Source organism: Cucumis sativus, chromosome 1, assembly GCF_000004075.3.
Source record: "Cucumis sativus cultivar 9930 chromosome 1, Cucumber_9930_V3, whole genome shotgun sequence".
Classification (NCBI taxonomy): domain Eukaryota; kingdom Viridiplantae; phylum Streptophyta; class Magnoliopsida; order Cucurbitales; family Cucurbitaceae; genus Cucumis; species Cucumis sativus.
The window spans coordinates 25,349,778-25,370,584 of NC_026655.2; the positions used below are offsets into that span (position 1 = coordinate 25,349,778).

Genomic DNA, 20,807 nt, shown 5'->3' on the forward strand with positions numbered 1-20,807 from the left:
CTAAAAACCACTAAATATGAGGATGTGACGGTATGAAAAAATCAACGGCAGTGTCAACGCCGTTAAAGAAAAAGGCTATGAATTATGAAACTTCCTTCCTCTCTCTCTCTCTCTCTCATCCTAACACTAAACCAACACGCCTAAGCAAAGCCGAATCCTATTCGCCTCTCTATCAGATCTGTTCTTAATTCTTTACTCTCCATTTCTTCTCATCAAATTCCTCTTTGATTTCCGATCATCACTTCTCAGGTACATACTTCTTCATCATTTTTTTAGGTTTTGATTTTTTTAGTTTGGTAGTTGACCAACGTCTTCTTTTTTTGATCCAATTCACCGACTGTTTCAATCCCGATTCTAATCGATTTTCGAGAATTTATCTCTTCTCACACCGGATATGATCATTTATTTTCTTGCTATTGTTCTAGAAGTTCGAAGCTCGGGTCGAATCATACATAATTCACCATGTCCATGTTCAATAAGCTTTTTGGTAAACCTAAACAGGAGTCTAATGCCCTGGCCACGCTTGATAAATTAAACGAGGTATCATCATCTATCATGATGGATTTATTCTTTATCTTTCAATTTTGTTTGTTAGGTATTAGACCAGTAATTTGGGTAATTATGTCGAATTAGTTGATGGGAACTAGAGGGTTTGTTCTAAGGTGAAATGAATTGTTTTCTTTTAATGCTCTGTAATTTTTCAGACACTGGAAATGCTGGAGAAGAAGGAGAAAGTACTTCTGAAAAAGGCTTCCACAGAAGTTGAGAAGGCCAAAGATTATACCAGAGCGAAGAACAAAAGGGGTATGAGTTTTATAATAAACGTCCAGAGTATTGAAATATAATGATGTGAGTAAATTTGCTTAACTTGTTCGTGGTTAAGTCAAAGGTGACATATCAATGTAACACTATAGAATTTACTTTCTTCTTTTTTTTGTTAGGGAGTTCTTTAGATATTATTCATCTAATTTATTTTCTTTAATGTAAGGTCTATCTTCTTTTCCTACCTATGAACATTTTCCATGTGAAATGTTTTGTAAGCTAGAGATTGTTTGGAATCTCCGGCACCCTTACATGTAGAAAGTACTAAAATATTTCCTAATTTCTAAAGCTGTGCCTATGAAGTTGGATGCCTTCTAGTCAAGGAGAAACCTTGTTGATTTGGTTGCAGTTAGATTTTAAGTTTTAACCATCCATGTAATTGTTAATGTTAATTGTGTTTTGGCCTTCTTTCGCACCTCTTTGTCAAATTTCGTTTTATTTGTTTGTTGTGTTTGTTAAACATACAAATTTGGGATGTGTTTCGTTTTCAATGTGGGTATAAGACATTCATTTGTTTGTTCTTCTTGAGTTTGGGGTATCTGCATTTCATTTTTCACATTTCTCATCAGTTATCACAAATTTGTAGAGTCTTGCTGCCATCTTATGTTTCAATTGTTTTTGTCTTGGGGCAGTTGATGATAGAATTTTCCCCATATTGTTACCTTTATATTGGGTTTTTCCCACTTTCAATTTGCAATTTAAACTGCAGTTGGCAATGTGGCATCAATTTTAACTATTTTAATTTTATAGCTGCTATACAATGTTTGAAGAGGAAGAGGTTATATGAACAACAGATAGAGCAGCTCGGCAACTTCCAATTGCGGATTCATGATCAGGTTATCTTCGATGCTATATCTGATATGATACTAGACATTAGGTAGACGTATTAGGCTAGCATTTCCTTTTGCTTCCATGTTTATGCAACTTTCTGTGACATAAATATGTGTTGTAGATGATATTACTAGAAGGTGCAAAAGCCACAACTGAGACTGTAGATGCACTGAGGACCGGGGCAGCTGCAATGAAAGCAATGCAGAAAGCAACGTGAGTACCACTTTGTTTCAATGTACTTCAATAATTTGTTAAATTTAGATGTTTGAAGTCTGTCCCGATCTTGATTGTTAGTCGTTTGAACTATGTACTGGCAGAGTATAACGACACATGAGACACCTGTGTGTTTCCATTAAAATCTATTGTTTAGTGCAGAAGGAGTTTAGATGACGAGGTTGGGTTGATGATGGAACTTTAAATATTCTCCTTTTGCAGGAACATTGATGATGTGGACAAAACAATGGATGAGATCAATGAACAAACTGAGAACATGAAACAGATCCAAGAAGCACTATCAAATCCAATTGGTGCTGCAGCCGATTTTGATGAGGTTTGTATTCACTTTCAATTTGTCTTCTCATTTGTACCTGCTGCAATTTTATGAAGTTCATCCACTAAACACATCATTGTAACGCTTCACAGGATGAACTGGAAGCGGAACTTGAAGAGCTAGAAAGTGCCGAGTTGGAAGAACAACTTCTTCAACCTGCAACAACAGCTCCTGCTGCTCCAATTCCAGTCCCTGCAGGTCGACAAACTGCTCGACCCGCTCCTCAGAAACGAACTGCTGAAGAAGATGAGCTGGCAGCTCTACAGGCTGAGATGGCACTTTGATGCGACATCCAACAATATTCCAAAGCAGGTCCTTCAGTTCTTTTCCTTTGTTAGCAATGAATATCCTACATACTTGTTTAAATTTCCATCTAGAGCTAAATCTGCCAAGGCTAAGAGATTTCTATGGTTGCTTGTAGGTGGCGTTGCAGGACGAGAATTCGAAGGAGAGGCGATATGAAGAATTGGCTATGAGGTTGTTCCGAAGAATTGAACATTTTTTGCTATGTTCTCAACAAAGCCTGATGAAAGGTCTGTTTGTGATAATATCAGACAATAATGCAAATTTGAATTAGGTCTTGTATACTCTGTAAATGAATATGATAACATTATTGTGGTTAGTAATGACCTAATATGGAGCTAATGTGTAAGTGTCTCAATTACACGAATGCTGTGTGTTCAATTTGAGTTGGTTATTTGAAAATCCATGCTCAATTTTAGCGTTTTAAAAGATAAGGGCATTGGGTTTGGTTCCTAAATTTTAAGATTTGTCCAATATTATCTCCAACTCTAAACTTTGTTTGTTGGCATTGTCTATGGCCTTCCACAATTACAAATATGGGTATCTGGTGCTATATAAATATTTTAGGATACAATTTACATTTTCTTAATAAATTTGAAGTTAAAAATTTAAAAACTTATTAAATACTTTCTTCTAAACATTTCTCGAATTTTAAAAACTAAAACTTCTTTTTACAATCACTTGTTTTTAATTCTTGAAAACTAAGTCTACAAACCGTTCTATCTCTAAGTTATATATTTTTACAAATGTTACAAAAATCAAACCTCTTTTTAATTTAAAATGTAGTTTTAAAAAAATTGTTCTTGAGTTTAGATATTTGAATTCAACTCTTTCAACCATTGAGAGTACAACCAAACACTAAACTATGATCCAACAAAGCTTTAGTTTTTGGTTTTTTAAAAATTAATAAACCATGTATTTTGTGAACTTATTTTTGTTTTAAAAACCACGCCCAATTATTCAAATATAAGTACGAAATAAGAAAAACATGTGTAAGAAAATCCATAAAAACTGAACACATTCCAAAAATAAAAGGGTTCTATACCTAAACCACTTTTTTACCATGGATTTCACAGAAAATCTGTATACTCTGCTGCGTAGCTCGAAACGCAGGAACTGATTCCAATACATTTACTGTTCCCATGCTGATAGCGACTAAGAGAAGAAAACAAATCAGAAATTCAGGAGCCATGAAGGTATGAAGGTTTCACATAAGACGTCTTTTATAGTGTCGTGGGAAGGGAACTAAATACTGATTTAAGAATTGACAATTTTCTTATTTACCACATAACTAATGAACATGCCAACAACTGTACAAATCATGGATGTTTGCTTCAGAATATTATTGAGATATAAACCATGGGGTTGAATCGGCTGTAAAGCTTCTCTCCATTTAATCAATGACGGAACTCAGAGGGGTTGGCGACAACTCCAAATAATCAAAATCCTCCGTCATCCCAACCTGCATTTACACAACCGTAACCCCAAGGTTCTTAATTAATACCCTTTTCAATCTCTATGTTTTCGGTCTAATTTACATTTAACTTTTGAATTTGGTTTCAATTTAAGTTTCAAAATATTATAATCTGAGATGTGAGCTTTATTTCAATTTGATTTCTAAATTTCAAGATTTACAATTTGTATATGCATTTCTAGTGAAGGGAGTGGTTTACCTCTTTGTACAGGTTCTCTAGTTGTTCTTTGGCTTGTGGAAAGTTGTTTGAACACCATTGTCGCAAAGTGAATATGTTGTCTGTGCAATAAAGAGAGTTTCCAAAGAAATTAAAAATGGGAACCCGAGAAAAAAGAAATAAAAAGAGAAGAAAAGAAACATCGAAAACTAGTTGGCAGTTTATGTGCAGCGGAATGCATACCTGTCCATCGGTTGGCTGCAGCATGAGCATCATCAATTGCATTTTCTGTCAAATTCACACAACCATTAAATCATCATTAAGCAGCCGATACCCATTTCGATCGCGAGAATCTAAAATAGCTAACGAAACTCAACTCATTGCTTCAAAGGCTGCTGGGTCATTATCTGCATATTGTAACATCTCATCCTGGGAGTGACTAGATTATCAGAGTAAGCGCGAAAACTGAAAGGATCGTCGTGATCGAACTGTTCTTTAAAAAATAAAATAAATGAAATCCAGAATACAAACAAAACCTTTAGCTCTTTGTGCTTCAGGTCAATGGCTTTTAATTCAGCTAAGGCTTCCTCTCGTTCTTCCTGGCATGAAAGAAAGCATTCGTGACCAAAGGGAAAATATGTTTCATAATTACCTTTCGTTTAAAATATAATTACTCACAGATTCCTCTCTCCCTTTCTTTAATTGATTACACTGCTCAGTAAGTTGTTCCAGTCTATTCTTACTGTTTTGGAGATCAGATTCAAGTTTACGACACACATTACGTAGCTGGTAAGAATAGAGTTATGAGATCTTTTGAAAGTAAAAATTAATGTGAAAATTCAAATGAGTTCAAATCATGATGCGAATAATTTCTTTCACCTGATTACCAGCACAGCTTGGTAGACTCCAAAAATACACCTGAAGTTTACAACCAAACATAATATATAGCAAATTGAAAATCACATTCAACGCACGAGAGACAATAATGTCCAAAGACTAAAACCCATATGCAAAGAATAAGTCATGGTGCAAACAGGAGAAACACAAGAATAGAAACTGGAAGTCTCATCTCAAAACTTTTACTCACCGAAGTTCCAATCTTCTCTTTGGAAACCAAATCATCATCCACTAAACTTTGCACAACATCTTTCACTGACTGAGAAATCACACCTTTCCTAGGACCCAATTTTTCAAGCTCTTTAAGCTGAAACGAGAAAATCAGAAAAAAGAGAAACTTCTTATAGTATCTAATAATGTTAAAGGGATCCGCTATGGTCTAAAAACACGAAGTCCGTCAAATCAAACAGGAATAGAAAATGAAATTGCAGAACTTCCTAAACTCACAAGGAAAAAGTCTTGAGACTCATAAAAGATCTGAAGCATCTTCTCACGCTTCTCATCCAGGGAAAGGCCTCTTTTCTTAGACTGTTTCTCAAATAAAATTTCAACAAGTGCATAAATGTTAGACCACAAACCCAATATCTGGAATCAATACATTATAAAAATCATCAAGCAGAGAGCAATAAGATCCCTATCTAATCTAGTCCGTAGTCTCAACTGAGTGAACCGTATTAAAACCAATAAATCCCTAAATTTTGTTAGATGAAGAATTACTCTCCATAATGAAGGATGCATCCTAATTACACGTTCAATCAAATCAAATATCCTAAACTATGAATCGTCAAGAATTCAAATCTATCTAATACTAATCTTCCACATAAAGTTCGAAATTATCGAAAAATCAACTTGTGAAACACATAAAAAAGAAAAAAAAAAGTATGGAATACGATTCTAACAAATGAAGTGGGTGAAATGAAAGAAGAAGAATTTAGCAAATTAGGGTTTGAGAAGAAAGATTACCATGGATTGGATTGTTTAAGCTTAAGAGTATTGGAGAAGCCTCCGGAGAAATGCGGGAAGAGTGAAGACGTTTTGCAAGGCGGGAAAGTATTTATTGAGCTCAAATTTATTGTAAACAAACAAAATTGTGAAAAACAAATGAGTAAATAATATGTCACTAATTATTTTTATTTAAATTTTAACTTTATTTGTTTAATTAATTTTTAGTATGATAACTTAGAGTAGAAAATTTGAAGGTTTAAAGTTAAATAAAGCTAACACAATGTGGTTCGTTATTGAGTTATTTTTTAGACTTTAAGATCTTGTTTTGTTTGATCAACGGAAGAATTTCTCTTTTATAGAATGAACTTTTAATTTATTATATGTTGAGCCAAATTTAGATATGAAAATTTTACTTGACCTTTGAGTAACACTACTAGTAAATTTGCTTTGTGTTGTTTTTTACCATAGGTAGTTTTTCCGACTTGGGTTGTTCGTTGTGGGTCTGACCATGGAATGGATTCTTATGCGTTTTTTTGTTGTTATTATAAATAGTGTGTGATTACGTGTTGTAATAATTAAGCTCTCTATATAAAGAGCTTTTAGGATGAAGCTTTCATGAAGAGAAGCAAAGAGAAATCTAGGCTTGTGATTTTTTTAGGGTTATGTGTGATCATCTTCTTCGAGAGCTCTTTTTGATGTTCTATCTCTTTATATATTGATATTTATTTCGTTGTTGCTAATAAAGAATTCTACCTCTAATTTGTACAATGACGGTAGACTTCGATCAAACCACTATAAAGATATGTGACAATCTTTTTATTCTCCTCCTTACTATTTTAATTCGTTTGAGTTCTCTAATTTGGATATTGCATTTGGTCTTTGATTTGTTTCACGGTATGAAAGAGAGAAATGATGGTCCGTTTGGATTGAATTAACAACAAAATATTTTTCAATAATATATTTTCTTTTAAACACTTTTTTTGAAAATGAGTTTAAAATTTAAACACTTAATGTTTGATTAGACTTTCTTTTATAAGTGTTTATATGTGAATTTGGTTTTTAAAAATTTCTCCAAAATAGATTATTTTATAAATGAGTTTTTAAAAATGCATTATTTTAATTTGTCAAACACTACTATTATTTTCAAAATAGTTTTTTGACAAAATTAAACACTTTATAATCCCAACCAAACACACCCGAAGTCTATAAAAGAGAAATTGACATATTAGTGTGAGCTACACACTCTAATGCTTAAGTCAGATAGTGAAAAAATGTGAAAGCTATGTTATAAGGATTCAATTTACCTCATATGGAGTTATAATGATTTATTTTATAAAAGTGATTGACTTAATTTATTCCGATAGAGTTTCAGAGTTACTTTAGGATAGTCATATACAACTTACTAGATCGAGAGGGACATGCTTTGTTTTGTGTTTGGCTAGAATCAACCTTAACCATGGTCCTGACTACGACCAAACATCTCCCTTAGACCGACTTTGGTCTTAAAAAGATGGTTTTGGGTTGGCACATGCGTCAAACATATCCCATTAGCTATTTTTGCTAAACTTAGTCTTATCAAAGCAAATGCAAAGTACATTAATTTAGGCTTCAACAAGAACTAACTATCTCTCTTAACCCTATTTTGGGTCTATGGTGCTTTTCATTACCCTAAATATTTTTATTTTCTCTAACTTGTTGTTTTTATCATTGTTTAATGTTGATTAGACTCTTCCATTTAAAATCACCTAAGATAATTGTTTAGTTGGTCTTTGAATTGAAATTTGAGTCTAATAGGTACTCAAAAGTTTAAGGACAAACATTCAATTTAATAGACTCGTAAATTGAAAACCATGATGGATTGATCTAATAGACTAATTAGAAAAATATAAGAATGAACCGCCTAGTTAAAATTTTCTTTTCTATTTTTATTTAATTTATAAAAAATTATTTGATTCAAATTTTATATTTGAAAAAAGTAATGAAAAACATAGATATTTTATATTTTATGCAATTATCCTAAAATTTATCTATCTAATTCAAATTTGGATGATTATGTTTTGTTGAAAAACAAAATCCATAATTAAAAATGTGATTTAGTTAGCTAATGGTTTAAAAAAATAGAAAATCTTCATTGAAACCCTAATTTAAGTTCTAACATTTCACTGTAGATAACTCGAAAATATTATTTTAAACAAAAATTAAAATATAACTAAAGACTTGAATATAACGTTGTAGTTTCTTACAATTAAATATTCTCAAACACACATTACAATTACACCAAAGTAAACAATAAACACTCATGAACAAAGACTTTTGAAGTCTATGAAATTAATTATATCCCATAATAGCAAATAGTTATTGACTTTATAATCCATATAATAAAGTTATAAACTCAAGAAAAGTACAAAACATATATAAACACAAGGGAAATTACATTATTTCAGTAGCCTTTGGTTAATCCATTAATAATAGATTGTAGACCAAAAAAACAAATCGAAAATTAAAGACGGGTTTGATTGGTGTCAGTTTGAAAAAAATATAAATCGATAACATTTTTAAAAAAGTTTCAAAGACTTAAATCGAACTAAACCAACGACCAATTTGTACAACTTTATAGTCGATTCAGTAGCGATTTAATCAAAAAATCGACTCCAATAATTGATCGAGGTTGACTCTAAAATAATAAAATAAAATAATAGTAACAATTATGGTGGGATTAATTTCAAAAGAAATTAAAGCATAATAGTAAAAAATGAAATAATTGTGGTGTAATGCTTAATTATGGTCAATGTAATTAGGCAGCCAGTCCACAAATGTCAACATGATTAAACTAATAATAATGTAATGCCGTTGTTAATTAGTCGGTAATGAAGAGCCAAAATTATTTGAATTTTACTTTTTTTCTTTCCTTTTTAATTTACTTTATAGTTTATGGTATATATTTGTTTAATTAAAGTACTTTGTGACAAAAGTTTATTTATAATTATTATTATATAGTTTCTTCATGTGGGTCTACAGTTTCTCACAATAGTCAATTTAATTTATTTTTTTTTCTGATGGGTTTGTAGGGAAATTAAGTAAATACAAAAGAATACTATATTATATTTTTCTCATTTATTTTTTTTAAAAATTGAATAATTAGATATTTCCATGGAATATTTTAATTGCAAAACACACAAAAAGAAAATTCTTCTTCATTTATGTCCATATCAATTCAGCACATATTAATTTACTTTGAATTATCACAACCAAATTTAATTTATTTAAACAAAGAAAATAACTTTCAAAGTTAACATATTATTTCAAAAGAGTATAGGAACGACTTTCACTCTTGACTTTTTATGTAAAAGGATTTAAGCTTTTTTAATTGTGCTAGAATTTTCTTCTACACGCGTTTTGTTGTTCTTGGCGTAGGCGAACGAGCTTTAGGTGGTTGCACTCTTACCTAAGGATAACAAACTATCTCAAGTAAAAAATAGTTGATATTTTATTTCATTTACCAAAATCTTATCATTTAAGAGTTACTTAGGATGTGTAATTCATATCATGTTTTTTAATCTAAAACCACTACTTGATTTGTGAATAAAGAAACAATGGTGAGAGTAAATCTAAATCATACTCTAAAAGAATAGGTTGCAGGTTGCTGGTTGCTGGTTGCTGGTTTCTCTTCTTCTACCCGTGAATGTAGTTATTAACATGACCCACGGTTAATAAACCAGACATAAATTTTTTGTATTAATTCTGGATCGTTTACATATTCCTGCTTATCTTTGATTGCCGAATGTATTGCTTTTGAGTGGAGCTTTCCTTCTGGAATGTCAACAACAATTTGTTTCAAATTACTAAAGAGGACACAAGACTTTAATGGTCATACACATGTTAATATATTGATATGGAGAAAAGAAAGAGACCTTTTTTTTTGTGTAGTAGTTCAAAAAGGAAAACATACACATGACCCATTTTAAGGCTAATGGTGAGAGAATGGGTAAAGCAAACACAAGGTTTGTGAAGCACTGACAAGTCAGAAACAAACATAAAAAAGTCTTTAGATGACTTCATATGATGATATGAATCATTAAATTGAAAACAAACACATAAAATGTCCTTTTCCCCCTTTGACCAAGTCCTCAACAATAATTCTAATTCATTAATCATCATAATCCCATGTAATTACTTACATCAAATCCATCCATAACATCATCTTCATATGGGTATTGATTATTGTTCTCATAAACCCCATGGAAATAACTTTGTAGGATATCTGCTGCCTCGTCGGAGCTCGGACCGGAAAATTCGAGGTGGTTTTGCTCGATGGGTAGTGAAATTGAAGATGAGGAAGTGGATAGTTCTGGTATTATTGGATTATTGTTATTGTTCAACATCGGAATTTGATCAAAAGGAGGATGGCTTGAAAACATGTTGAAGTTGGTGTTGATGTTGTGTTCATGATCATCATGGAGTTTTAAGGAATTTGCAGTACTTGTCGCGGAATATCGCGGCGGGTCAGTGACAACCACGATGGGATTTGGTGGTTTAGAAAATGAACTATTGAACTTCTTCTTTAACTTTGTATTCCAGTGGTTTTTCACGTCGTTGTCCGTTCTTCCAGGTAATTGTGATGCAATTACCGCCCACCTAAATCAAAACAAATCACTACGTTTCATATCACATATATCTCAAAACGTACCAACATCTTTTTTCATCCATTAGTTTCTTTCCTTCGTTACATCTCTACTTCTTACCATTTCCTTTCATTATCAAAATCAAATTTTCAAACAAGTAATTTTCCATCAAGTTGGTTTATAAAATAATTACAAAGAAATAATGAAAAATACATATACAATTTTATCTGTAAACGGAGAAGAAACTTGCCTACTTCCAATGGTGGAATAGAGAGAACAAATAACATTATCTTCCTCTTGAGTGAAACCTCCATGTTTAATATCTGGTCTGAGATAATTCAGCCACCTTAGCCGGCAGCTTTTTCCCGCATCGATTAAGCCCTAGAGAAGAAAACTCGTACATCATCAATGAACCCAAAAGCTTAAAACACACCAAAATGGTTACAAAACGAACCTGCTTTATGAGGGAGAGCGATCCAATTGCCACCGGTGCCATGTTTATGAATAAAGGCAGTGAGTGTGGCGTCTTCTTGAGGTGACCATGGCCCTCTCTTAACACTGGCTTTGTCACAACAAGGAGCTCTTCCCATGGGGATTGAAGAAAGAGAAAGAGAGAAAAATATCAGAGAGAGGGGGCTGCCATGGATGGAAGCTTTTTGTTAAATGGGACAAAATTCAAAAACTTTTTGAGTGTGTTTCTTTTGGGGTTAGTTGTGGGACTTGTGAACTACTACTGTATAAGTTGTATATAAATACAATTTTTGGTAAAAGGGTCTCTTTTCTATATTTAAAAAAGGAATTAAATGTTATTTTACTAGTCATGTTTGACGAATTGACTTGGGTTTGAGATCGATTTATGTTAACTTTAATCTAATTCAAAGTTTGCCTCACCAATTTTACAAGTCGGTGTTAGCCTCGTCATTAATTTGAATGATGTTCATTATTGATATTTGCAAATTTATTAAGTGATGTCATAATTCTCTCTTTCACTCGTCAAAAATACTTAAAAGTACAACATTTATTTTTGTGCATCCTACTAAATTGTTCGATAATATCTTATCATGTGACAAATTCTCTGGTTTTTTCTTTTTTTTAAAAAAAAAATATTTTGATATTTCCTTTACGTAAATGGTGAGAAGAATTACACAAAGTTGAATGCATACTGTATTACACCCCTTCACTTTCCTTCTCTTCAATGTTTATTATGATTAAACTCAATCTACTTCTATTAACGACCAACTCTGTCGATAATCATTGCAACGACATGCTCCAATCTTCAACTCCAACAACAAATATAAGTGGCTTTATATTTTAGTAAAAACAAGCTAAGTTAGAAGAAAAGGAAGGTAAAGAGTTAAGCTTGACATTGAGTTTAGCTAGGACTAAAAGACTAAATTACCACTTGATCAACTAACAATATATATAACGAGCATAATATTGGGGCCTTGAGTTCCCTTTGGCCTATTTAATTAAATTATCAAAAGTGCTTTAAATGGTTCATAACTTTCAAGGTTCCATCTCCAAACTAAATTGTTAATAAAATCAGCATAGTAATCCTTCTATCATATAAGAAATATGAGATCCATTATTGAATTCTCATAACTCCATTTTTTGATCGACGAATTCAACAACAAAAACGAAATACACTTAAAAAATTAATAGGATATTTTTTTGAAGTTTAAAGCTACAATCAACACCAGACCCACAAGGTTTGAAGGATTCAAAACAACCGCTTTTAAGATACTTGGACGAATATGAATGTTTTAAAAATACATGGACTAAAATAAACAAAAAGTTAAAACGTACAAAGACGTACAAAATAACCAACATAAACTATAGTAAAGAAATGTACCGAAACCAAAGTAATATTGAACGGAGAAAAGTATATATATATATATATAGACACACAAAAGAATCACCCATGAGGGATTAGTGAAAGTGAGGTAGGATATACACATGGGGTGGTGAAAGGCATGGAGATGGCATGCATTGCTTAACGTTTTTACCAATTCAACACATAATACCAAATGCCCTTTTGCTTATATTCTTACTCTTTTCTTTTTACCCATTATCCCATTTTACCCCGTTTTTTCACTTTTTCTTTTTCTTTTTTACCTACTTTATTTATTTACTTTTTTAGGAATCTTTTAAAAAATATAACAAAATGGTAAAATATTTATAATTTGGAAAATGAAAAAACGCACACAAACATACAATATGGAAAATACCAAAAATACGCGATTAATGGGCATCAATGTTTAATATATTTAGAAAACATGCGCGTGGGAAACAATTTTTTAGATTTAGCAATTATTTGCTAGATGATAATTTAGATTTGGCTACCTAAATCTGACAAACTTTCATTTAGATTTAGTACCCGATCATTTAAATTTGGTATCCAAATCTCAACGAAATTTAAGATTATTTGTCACATCGTTTAGGTTTAGATTTGATCACTTAAATTTGGATAGTCAAATCTCAATGGTTTTTTTTCAAAATATTTTGGTACACAATCGTTTATATTTGAAAAACTATTGTTTAGATGTTGTTATTTTTTGTATACGATCGTTTACATTTGCCAATCAAATATCTGATTTTTTTTTCACAATATTTTATAGTTGACACATGATCTTAAATAACCAAATAACACTTTGAAAAGAAAATTAATGATAGAAGAAGAGAAAAAGACGATGGAAAGAAAAAAAATTAAAAAAATATATATAGAAAGAAAGAGCAAACGAAAATATTTTTAAAAAATGCAAAAGAAGAGAAAATGACGATTAAAAGAAAAGAATGGAGAAGAAAAGAAAAGCACGATGGAAAAAAGAGAAAAACACAATGAAAAGAAAAAATTGTGAAACATAAAAAAAATTCACGTTAGAGAGAAAAAGAAAGACAATGATAAGGAATGATAAACATTAAACTTTTTAAGAAAATTATTTTCATGCATTTTTTCATTTTGTTACATGAGTCGAAAATATTTTGTCGTTCGTTAGATTTATGAAAATTTCTTTTTTTAACAAATTTAAAACGAAAAAGACAGTTATTATAAATAACAATATATAATAAAAGTTTATAGTCTATAGTTATAGTCATTAATATATATTTACCAACGTGTATTAATAATATTTTGTTATATTTGTATTTTTTATAAATAACAGGGTTGATATTTAGTTTATTTATACATTTAACTATTTCTAAATTAAAGAAATGAAATAAAGATAAATAAAGTTAAAAATAAATGTGATTAAGAGTATGGCATCAATGTGAGAAATATTTAAAAAGTTGATTCAAAATCCACAGCCCCCTCTCCACCAATTTCCCATTTCATCTAATTTCCCTAATCCAAAGCCAAATATTTTCTCATAACAAGATTTTAAAAGTTTATTCTTAGAGAATTAGTTGTGGGCTATCTACATTCAATGAAAGCCCATTTAAATCTATTTTGGGCTCAAGATTATTCAAAAAGCTAAATCTGATGGAGTTGATGCAATCAAAACATACTTTGGAATCGTCAAGAACATCAACGACGAAAATACAATTTCTTTAAACGTTTAAATTTTGTCAAATTTTTTTCAGCTTGTTTAAGATGCTGGGCTATATGTCGTGATGAGGTTTGACCTTTACATTTGTGTTGAATGGAACTACATAGGCTTTTCAATATGGTTGCACAACTAACCAGAATCTCATTTCAAACTGACAATCAAGTAAAATTCAAACTTTCACGACAAAAATAGTGAAAATGTGTAAACAAACTAACCGATTTGCATCACAAGGAGGGCAAACAGTTATATCTTAAATTAAGAATGACTATGGATAATGTGCTTAGGACTTATATTTTAGTTTTTTTTTTCTTGGTATAGATGACTCATTTATAAGCGTATTTATTGTTAATGACATATCTCACAAATGTATGAAATCTATTAGTATGTTTATATTAATTAGATTGTACTACTGCATTTTATAACGTATCATATTAGAGATAGTCGTGCCTAATGTAATCCTAACGTGATGATAATCTCTATCGAGATTAAAAAAAAAAAACTTTGCAACAAACTGTGAGAATAATTGAAAAACAAAAAAACAAAAAACTATATGTCAGGCTAAATAGTAATGTAAAAGTGCACTTTTACGTAAACAAGAAGTTAGATTTCATACGTTCGTGAAAAACAAATCATTAATCATAATATGACATAGGTGTGGAAAGAAAGAAAAAAGTTATTTTTCCTTAACCAAAATATGAAACATAAAAATAACTTAAAAGACTAAGTTACTAAAAAAATACATATATATATATATATATATATATATATATATATATATAATCTCGTTTCGATCTTAACACTTCAGGTTAAAAAAACTATTGAAATTTCAAATTTTCAAAATTACCCTTAAAACTTACCATTCATGTATATATGAAATTATGAATTGACTTGACTCTATCTTTCTTTCCCTAATTTGTTTGGGAGAGCTAAAGAAACTGAAGTTGAAAACTCTTTTTTACCATACTCGTTTTGGTAATGGAGAAATATATGGTAGAGAAAAGAGTTTAGGTTAAATTGAGGGTAACTCACTGCTTCCCAATCACCCTACAATCTCTCTTCAATCTTAAAATTGGTCACTATCTTGACTTTGCTCCTCACCATTCACACTTCTCACAATAAATGGACCCCAAACAATACGAAAAATAGACCTTAACTACCATCAACATCCGACTATTTCAATACATAATGTAATACAAATTCATATTTAGATTGATTCTTTCGAGTCCAAATTATAATATTAAATTCACTAGCAACACCCCATGTATTTTAGCCAAAACCAAATATCTAATAACCAGTCTATAACCAAACTTTATTAAGATACTAAAACGAAGTCCAAAAGTAGACCAAAGCTCGACCAATATTAAAATAATTCTTTGATGGTTAAAAACAGTGTTAGACAAACATATAGCATGAAGATGAGATCTAAAGATTCTAGGATTTAGTCTTCTATCTTTTATTTTCTTCTTTGAAACTAATACCTAAACTTTTTAAATATAAGCTACTTAAGTCCATCAAAACAGATGGCACCAAATTGCATGCAAATACATATTCGAAGATGTCAATTTCTGATACGAATTCTTCATTTGTATCAACAGGTGGTGTCAAAAATGTCAAAGAGCTTATTTGGACAAACTAGGTATCAAATTTAGGGTAGATTAGGGGTTTAATAATAAGAAATAAACGGGGGAGAAATCCCCCAATTTTGGGGTGCCTAAAATAAACAACCTAGAAAGTCGTAGGAATTGCAAAAGCTATTCTTATCTTCTCAAATATTCGAAACAATCTTACAAACTTTTACAAATCCAACAGCCCAGCTTTGTTCTTATCTCTTAACATAATTGTATTTAATATTAACATATTTTATTACCAAACCTATTTAATTAACTAACTAAAAGTAGGAGAGGGCTATATATATAACAAAAAGGTTAAATAGTTCCAAATTCTTTTAGGTTCCGAACTAAGTTTGGAAGAGTCAACATTTCACATTTTACTTCAATTTTTTTTTGCTCTAACTTGTTAAAAAAGAAGAAAAAAGATATTCATCTTCCAACAAAGTTCTTTGTCATCATACAACCAAACCATTAACATTTTCTTTACCACTCCATAAACAATCTTTTTAATAAAGATCTCAACCAAGACGAAAAGCAAAAATATGAGGAACAATATCAACATTCCAACCTTAAAAAGAGAATGAGGGAAAGAGTAGACAAGAAAGAATAAGTATCAAATATAGCCAAATTTCATAGTCAAAGGCTATGAACTATGAACACTATCCGATATTTTGTATTTTTCATTTTCATTTACTATATTTATAATATTTTGTTTCATTTTGTGAAAATGGATCAAAATTGTTTCCCCTAAAGAAAAATCCTCAAACCCAAAAGGAAAAACATCGTAATCATTCGTGTGTTTTCTTCCACAAACTCTCACAATTTTCAATAGACAGATGAGAAGAAAATTATGATTATTGTACATAAAAAATCAAACAAAACCATCCATCATCCAACCCAAAACTACTTAGTCAGCAAGAACACAACCGTTGATGTCAATAATAATTATTATTATACCAGTGACTCATCACAATTCAGGCCACCTTTATCAACAACAACACAATTAACAAGTCAACGACAATTTAAATCAAGTTCATCCATATAATTTGCATTAACACAAACATTAACTTACAATATATAATCACAATGATCAGAAAGTAGAAAACTATCATAACCCCATGATCCTATGGATCATCATATCTAGTTCACTAAAATTACTACCTATACATTGAGAGTTAGATGGAATTTTCATTTCTCCATCAAAATTCTTATCAACCCATTTCAAAATTCTAAAAACAGAGCCCATATATACATATTTAAGGCTTACACAAGTAAAAATTAAAATCCTATTGTCTTCCCAGTTTTAGTTGCCCCCATTTTGTGTATTTACATATCAAACAAAAAGATTCGGCTTAGGCTTAGGCTTAGGCTTAGGCTAATTTTTTGTTTCCTTAAAATCAGAATCGAATAATGATTAGAGAAAAAAAACCCATTTGAAGAACCAACCAAAAAGTTCAATTTCAATACTCACTTCACTAGCTCTGATACCCATTCAACATCCGGTGTGCAGGTTGAAGGATTTGACTCAGCCCAGTCCAGCGAATTTTCCTTGCTCAGCTTCTCCAGCATCTTTGCCCTCAGCTCCCTCCCCGATTCGACTCGCTCCATCACCGGCTCCTCCTCGAATCCATGCTCTGTGAAATCGAGCAGTCCAACACCATGACCAGTTGGAGCCCGAGTTGGAGTTGTTGGAAGGCTGCAAAATCCATGGCAGACTCGAGATGGATAACCAGGAGAGCCAATTTGAACATTCCAGGAAGATGGTAACGATTTGACCTTGCTCAGATGTAAGTTCCGGAGGGATGCGACCATTTCGTTGATGGAAGTGGAGCCAAGTGACCGGCCAAGCGAACGAGTCATGGGGGATAACGGGGGTGAGTCCACCGGAGTCGCTGTCGGTGAGACAGACACAGGAGAGGACAGAAACGGCAGCGTTTTAGAACAGGATCCATCCACAGACTGCCGAAGAGGAGATTCATCATACGAGTCAGGCGAATTCGCGCTTCTCGGACTCTGCTGAGGCAAAACCCTAAGTTGTTCAGGAGTATGAGCGAAGAAACAGACTCTCCTTCTACAGTTGGTTCCATCTTTACACGGCTGAGTCCTGTAACGAGCAGGATGAAGCCAACACTCAAAAACACCATGCGCAAACTCGCATGAATCCCCTTTCTTACAGCTACCTTTACGAAAATCGGGACACGCCGTACCAGAGTAATGATACTTCCTCGGATCCCTCCGGCGAGCCTTCTCGCCGGGATGAGCGTACGGACACTCCGTCCAATCATGAGAACGTCCACGAGTACACTTCCTCACCTTGAACTCAAAAATCCGAAAATGATCACACGAATAAGCATTCAACGGAACGTCCGCTTCCCGTCCAGACAACTCCGAATCAGACTCAATCTCCGACTCATTCGTATACCGCTGAAGTGCCGCTAAAGCTTCCTGAAGATAATAAGGAGAATAATCACCGCCATTGGCATTGCCATCAGAACTAACCGAGATTCCACTCAAAGGATAAGGAAACCGCGTCTCGGTTGCCGTAGGTTCCTCCGGTATAGTCAATGGAGTGATGTGAACCACCGGACCAGGACGGTGTCGTTCACTGATTAACATCTCGTCGGCCGGAGATCACGGTGGTTGATTACGGTTACAAATTTTTTCAGACAACACTCCTTGCCAAAACCACCGCCATACCCATGGCGTTTATAAACTACTTGGGAACCAAACCATCCACCAAGGTTAGGTTAAACTAACCATAGTTCGGTTACACTAACTCAACTTCATTCCAATTTTTACGCCAGTTAAAAAAAAAAAACAAAAAAACAAATAATGGAGACGGTGACGGTGACGGGGGTGGGGATTCTCTAGCTTCCTCCAGTCGTTACCGTTAGATTAAAAATAACGGTTCTAGAGACTTCCACGAGGAAGATATTCTGAATAGTATAATAACCACAATCTCCCACGTGTCACCATCTTAAGCTACTGTTACTCATCAGACGCTCACCGCACTGTCTTAATAAATTCCCATTTCACATAATTAATAACATCATTTATTAATCCTCACTTACATAACCATACAAAATTAAATACAGCTGACGGATTGCTTTCCTTTAGACCTTAGCTTAGGTCACCCAAACCCTAATCACATTTCGTTTAATACTAATAATCATTTTTATCAATTCATCAATCATATTAACCCTAAATCACAAATCTAATTCTAAACTATGACTTTCTCACACCAATTTTTATGTTCATATTCTTACCAACCTTACATTATCTTTCACGTAAAATAACTCGTCATCCTTATTGAATGGTATAATATTGATTAGGCATTTGTTTCCCCTTCCTTATAGAAAAGGGACCTATTTGTTTTAATTTTAAGTTTAAGATTCGACTTTATCATCTAATTCTACAATAGTAAAAAGCATAATATAATTTCAACAAAGTGTAAATATGTTAAAGAATTTTTTTCCTATGTTATAAAGTTACTTTATACGTTAAATTTTGTACGAATCATATGTTTAAATCTCTACTCACGTGTTAAACAAACAAAAAGAGAGGGAGATTATAAACATATTAATCACTTCTAAACTTGTTTGATGTGAGAGGTTAAAAATAACTTTTCAATTAAAATCACATTAGAAAATGGACTAATATATTAAAAAAACATTGCAACTCCGAATGTTAGGGCATGATAAACAAATAAATAAACAAGAGAATTATAAAAAATTTATTTTACCTCTTTTTTCTCGTAATAAGATGAGTTTGTAATGTAATGTAATTTAAATTTTATATGTCCATTCACCAATTTGAATTTAATGTGTAATACAAAACTAATTTCGTTCCACCGTTTTATATATCCAACCAATTTATCAATATTTTCACAAATCACAATTTCATTTTCGTTTCATTCCGTTAAACACTCTTCCAACTTTTAGTAATATAATTACATTCCAACTTTCTAAACAAATCTCTCAACTTTTACCGATAGATAAGTTTTTCTAAAACATGTAACTAAAATTATTTTTAGGTATAAATGAAACCCTTTAATTAAAGTTGGAGGTTTTAATCCATTTCAAACCTAACAAAAAGTTAAAAACAACCATCCTTTTTATTTTTACACAACATTTTACCTCATTTCATAAATATTTATTCTCTTTCACAATAATTTTTTTCTCCTATTCTCACACTCATTTGTAAATTTTTAGTACAAAAATTAAAAGTTTAAGCAAATTTCAAAAACAACGAAACAAATTATTTTCAATTATTTTTCTTAATTTTAAAATTTAACAGTACTTTACAAATATTAATAAAAAAATAGATAACAAAACAAACAAAATATATAGTTTATGAATATTTATAAGTTCAATTTTAAAAACATAAAACTAAAAACACCCTAACTTGTTTGAATAATTTAAACTCCCATTTTGATACTCATTATGATTTTTATTTTAAATTAAGTTGAAAGATACTATTTTTACCTCCAAATTTCTTTCTATATTATCTATTTTGTATACTTAAAAGAACTAATGTTCTAAAAACGTATATATATATTTTTAATTAAAATCGTCAAAAATAAAAAATTTGACAATATATTTATATTTTATCAATAATTGTCATTGACAGCCGCTAGTGATAAAAGTCTATTATTGATTATCAATTATAGAATTCAGAATTTTGGTATAACTCGTAAATATTTTAATTTATTTTATTATTTTTTAAAATATTATTTTTTAATTTGATTAACCATCTACCTATTTATTGTATTTAGAAAATATGGACATGAGATAGTGAGAATGATGAGTCATTATAACTTTTGAAATGAAAGTAGCACAACAAAAAAAAATGCACATTTATTTTTAATTTTATTTGGAGAATAAGACAAAGAATTACATTATGTTAGTTAGATATTATATATATATAGAATTTGTGAGGTTAAATAAGAATTAAAGAAAGAAGAAAAAGAGGAAAAAGGAAAAGGGGAATGACTGACAAAAGGTGGGAGAGTGAGCATAAAGAAAGGCAAGAAGAAGAGATGTTGGTAGTGA

The 20,807-nt window shown here is 31.5% G+C and overlaps 4 protein-coding genes across 6 annotated transcripts; 1 reads left to right on the top strand and 3 right to left on the bottom strand.

Annotated features, from left to right (window-relative positions):
• Positions 1 to 85: 85 nt before the first annotated feature.
• On the top strand, positions 86 to 2,969 carry LOC101203943 (vacuolar protein sorting-associated protein 32 homolog 2). Of its 3 annotated transcripts, none has more exons than XM_004135638.3 (8): positions 86 to 249; positions 426 to 540; positions 705 to 804; positions 1,573 to 1,658; positions 1,775 to 1,866; positions 2,089 to 2,203; positions 2,296 to 2,515; positions 2,625 to 2,969. In XM_004135638.3, the coding sequence occupies exons 2-7, from the start codon at positions 463 to 465 to the stop codon at positions 2,485 to 2,487; spliced, it is 663 nt and encodes a 220-aa protein (XP_004135686.1). In that variant the 5' UTR covers positions 86 to 249; positions 426 to 462; the 3' UTR covers positions 2,488 to 2,515; positions 2,625 to 2,969. The 3 variants fall into 3 exon arrangements, with proteins under 3 accessions (XP_004135686.1, XP_031737801.1, XP_011659962.1); XM_031881941.1 differs by having other exon boundaries at positions 2,296 to 2,511; XM_011661660.2 differs by having other exon boundaries at positions 89 to 249; positions 429 to 540.
• Positions 2,970 to 3,526: 557 nt separating this feature from the next.
• LOC116402518 (meiotic nuclear division protein 1 homolog) lies at positions 3,527 to 6,113 on the bottom strand. Its single transcript, XM_031881945.1, has 10 exons — positions 5,998 to 6,113; positions 5,482 to 5,562; positions 5,225 to 5,341; positions 5,017 to 5,055; positions 4,816 to 4,923; positions 4,674 to 4,736; positions 4,515 to 4,566; positions 4,381 to 4,425; positions 4,180 to 4,259; positions 3,527 to 3,968 (listed from the first exon to the last, which is right to left on the bottom strand). The coding sequence occupies exons 1-10, from the start codon at positions 5,998 to 6,000 to the stop codon at positions 3,900 to 3,902; spliced, it is 657 nt and encodes a 218-aa protein (XP_031737805.1). The 5' UTR covers positions 6,001 to 6,113; the 3' UTR covers positions 3,527 to 3,899.
• Positions 6,114 to 9,872: 3,759 nt separating this feature from the next.
• LOC101216625 (transcription factor RAX2) lies at positions 9,873 to 11,294 on the bottom strand. Its single transcript, XM_004135763.3, is given in 4 exon segments — positions 9,873 to 10,614; positions 10,852 to 10,967; positions 10,969 to 10,982; positions 11,056 to 11,294. Coding segments are annotated over 4 exon segments (747 nt in total). The 5' UTR covers positions 11,192 to 11,294; the 3' UTR covers positions 9,873 to 10,133.
• Positions 11,295 to 16,759: 5,465 nt separating this feature from the next.
• On the bottom strand, positions 16,760 to 18,450 carry LOC101204432 (zinc finger CCCH domain-containing protein 20). Its single transcript, XM_004135640.3, has one exon. It carries the CDS (start codon positions 18,370 to 18,372, stop codon positions 17,224 to 17,226), a length of 1,149 nt encoding a protein of 382 aa, XP_004135688.1. The 5' UTR covers positions 18,373 to 18,450; the 3' UTR covers positions 16,760 to 17,223.
• Between the last annotated feature and the right edge of the window lie 2,357 nt (positions 18,451 to 20,807).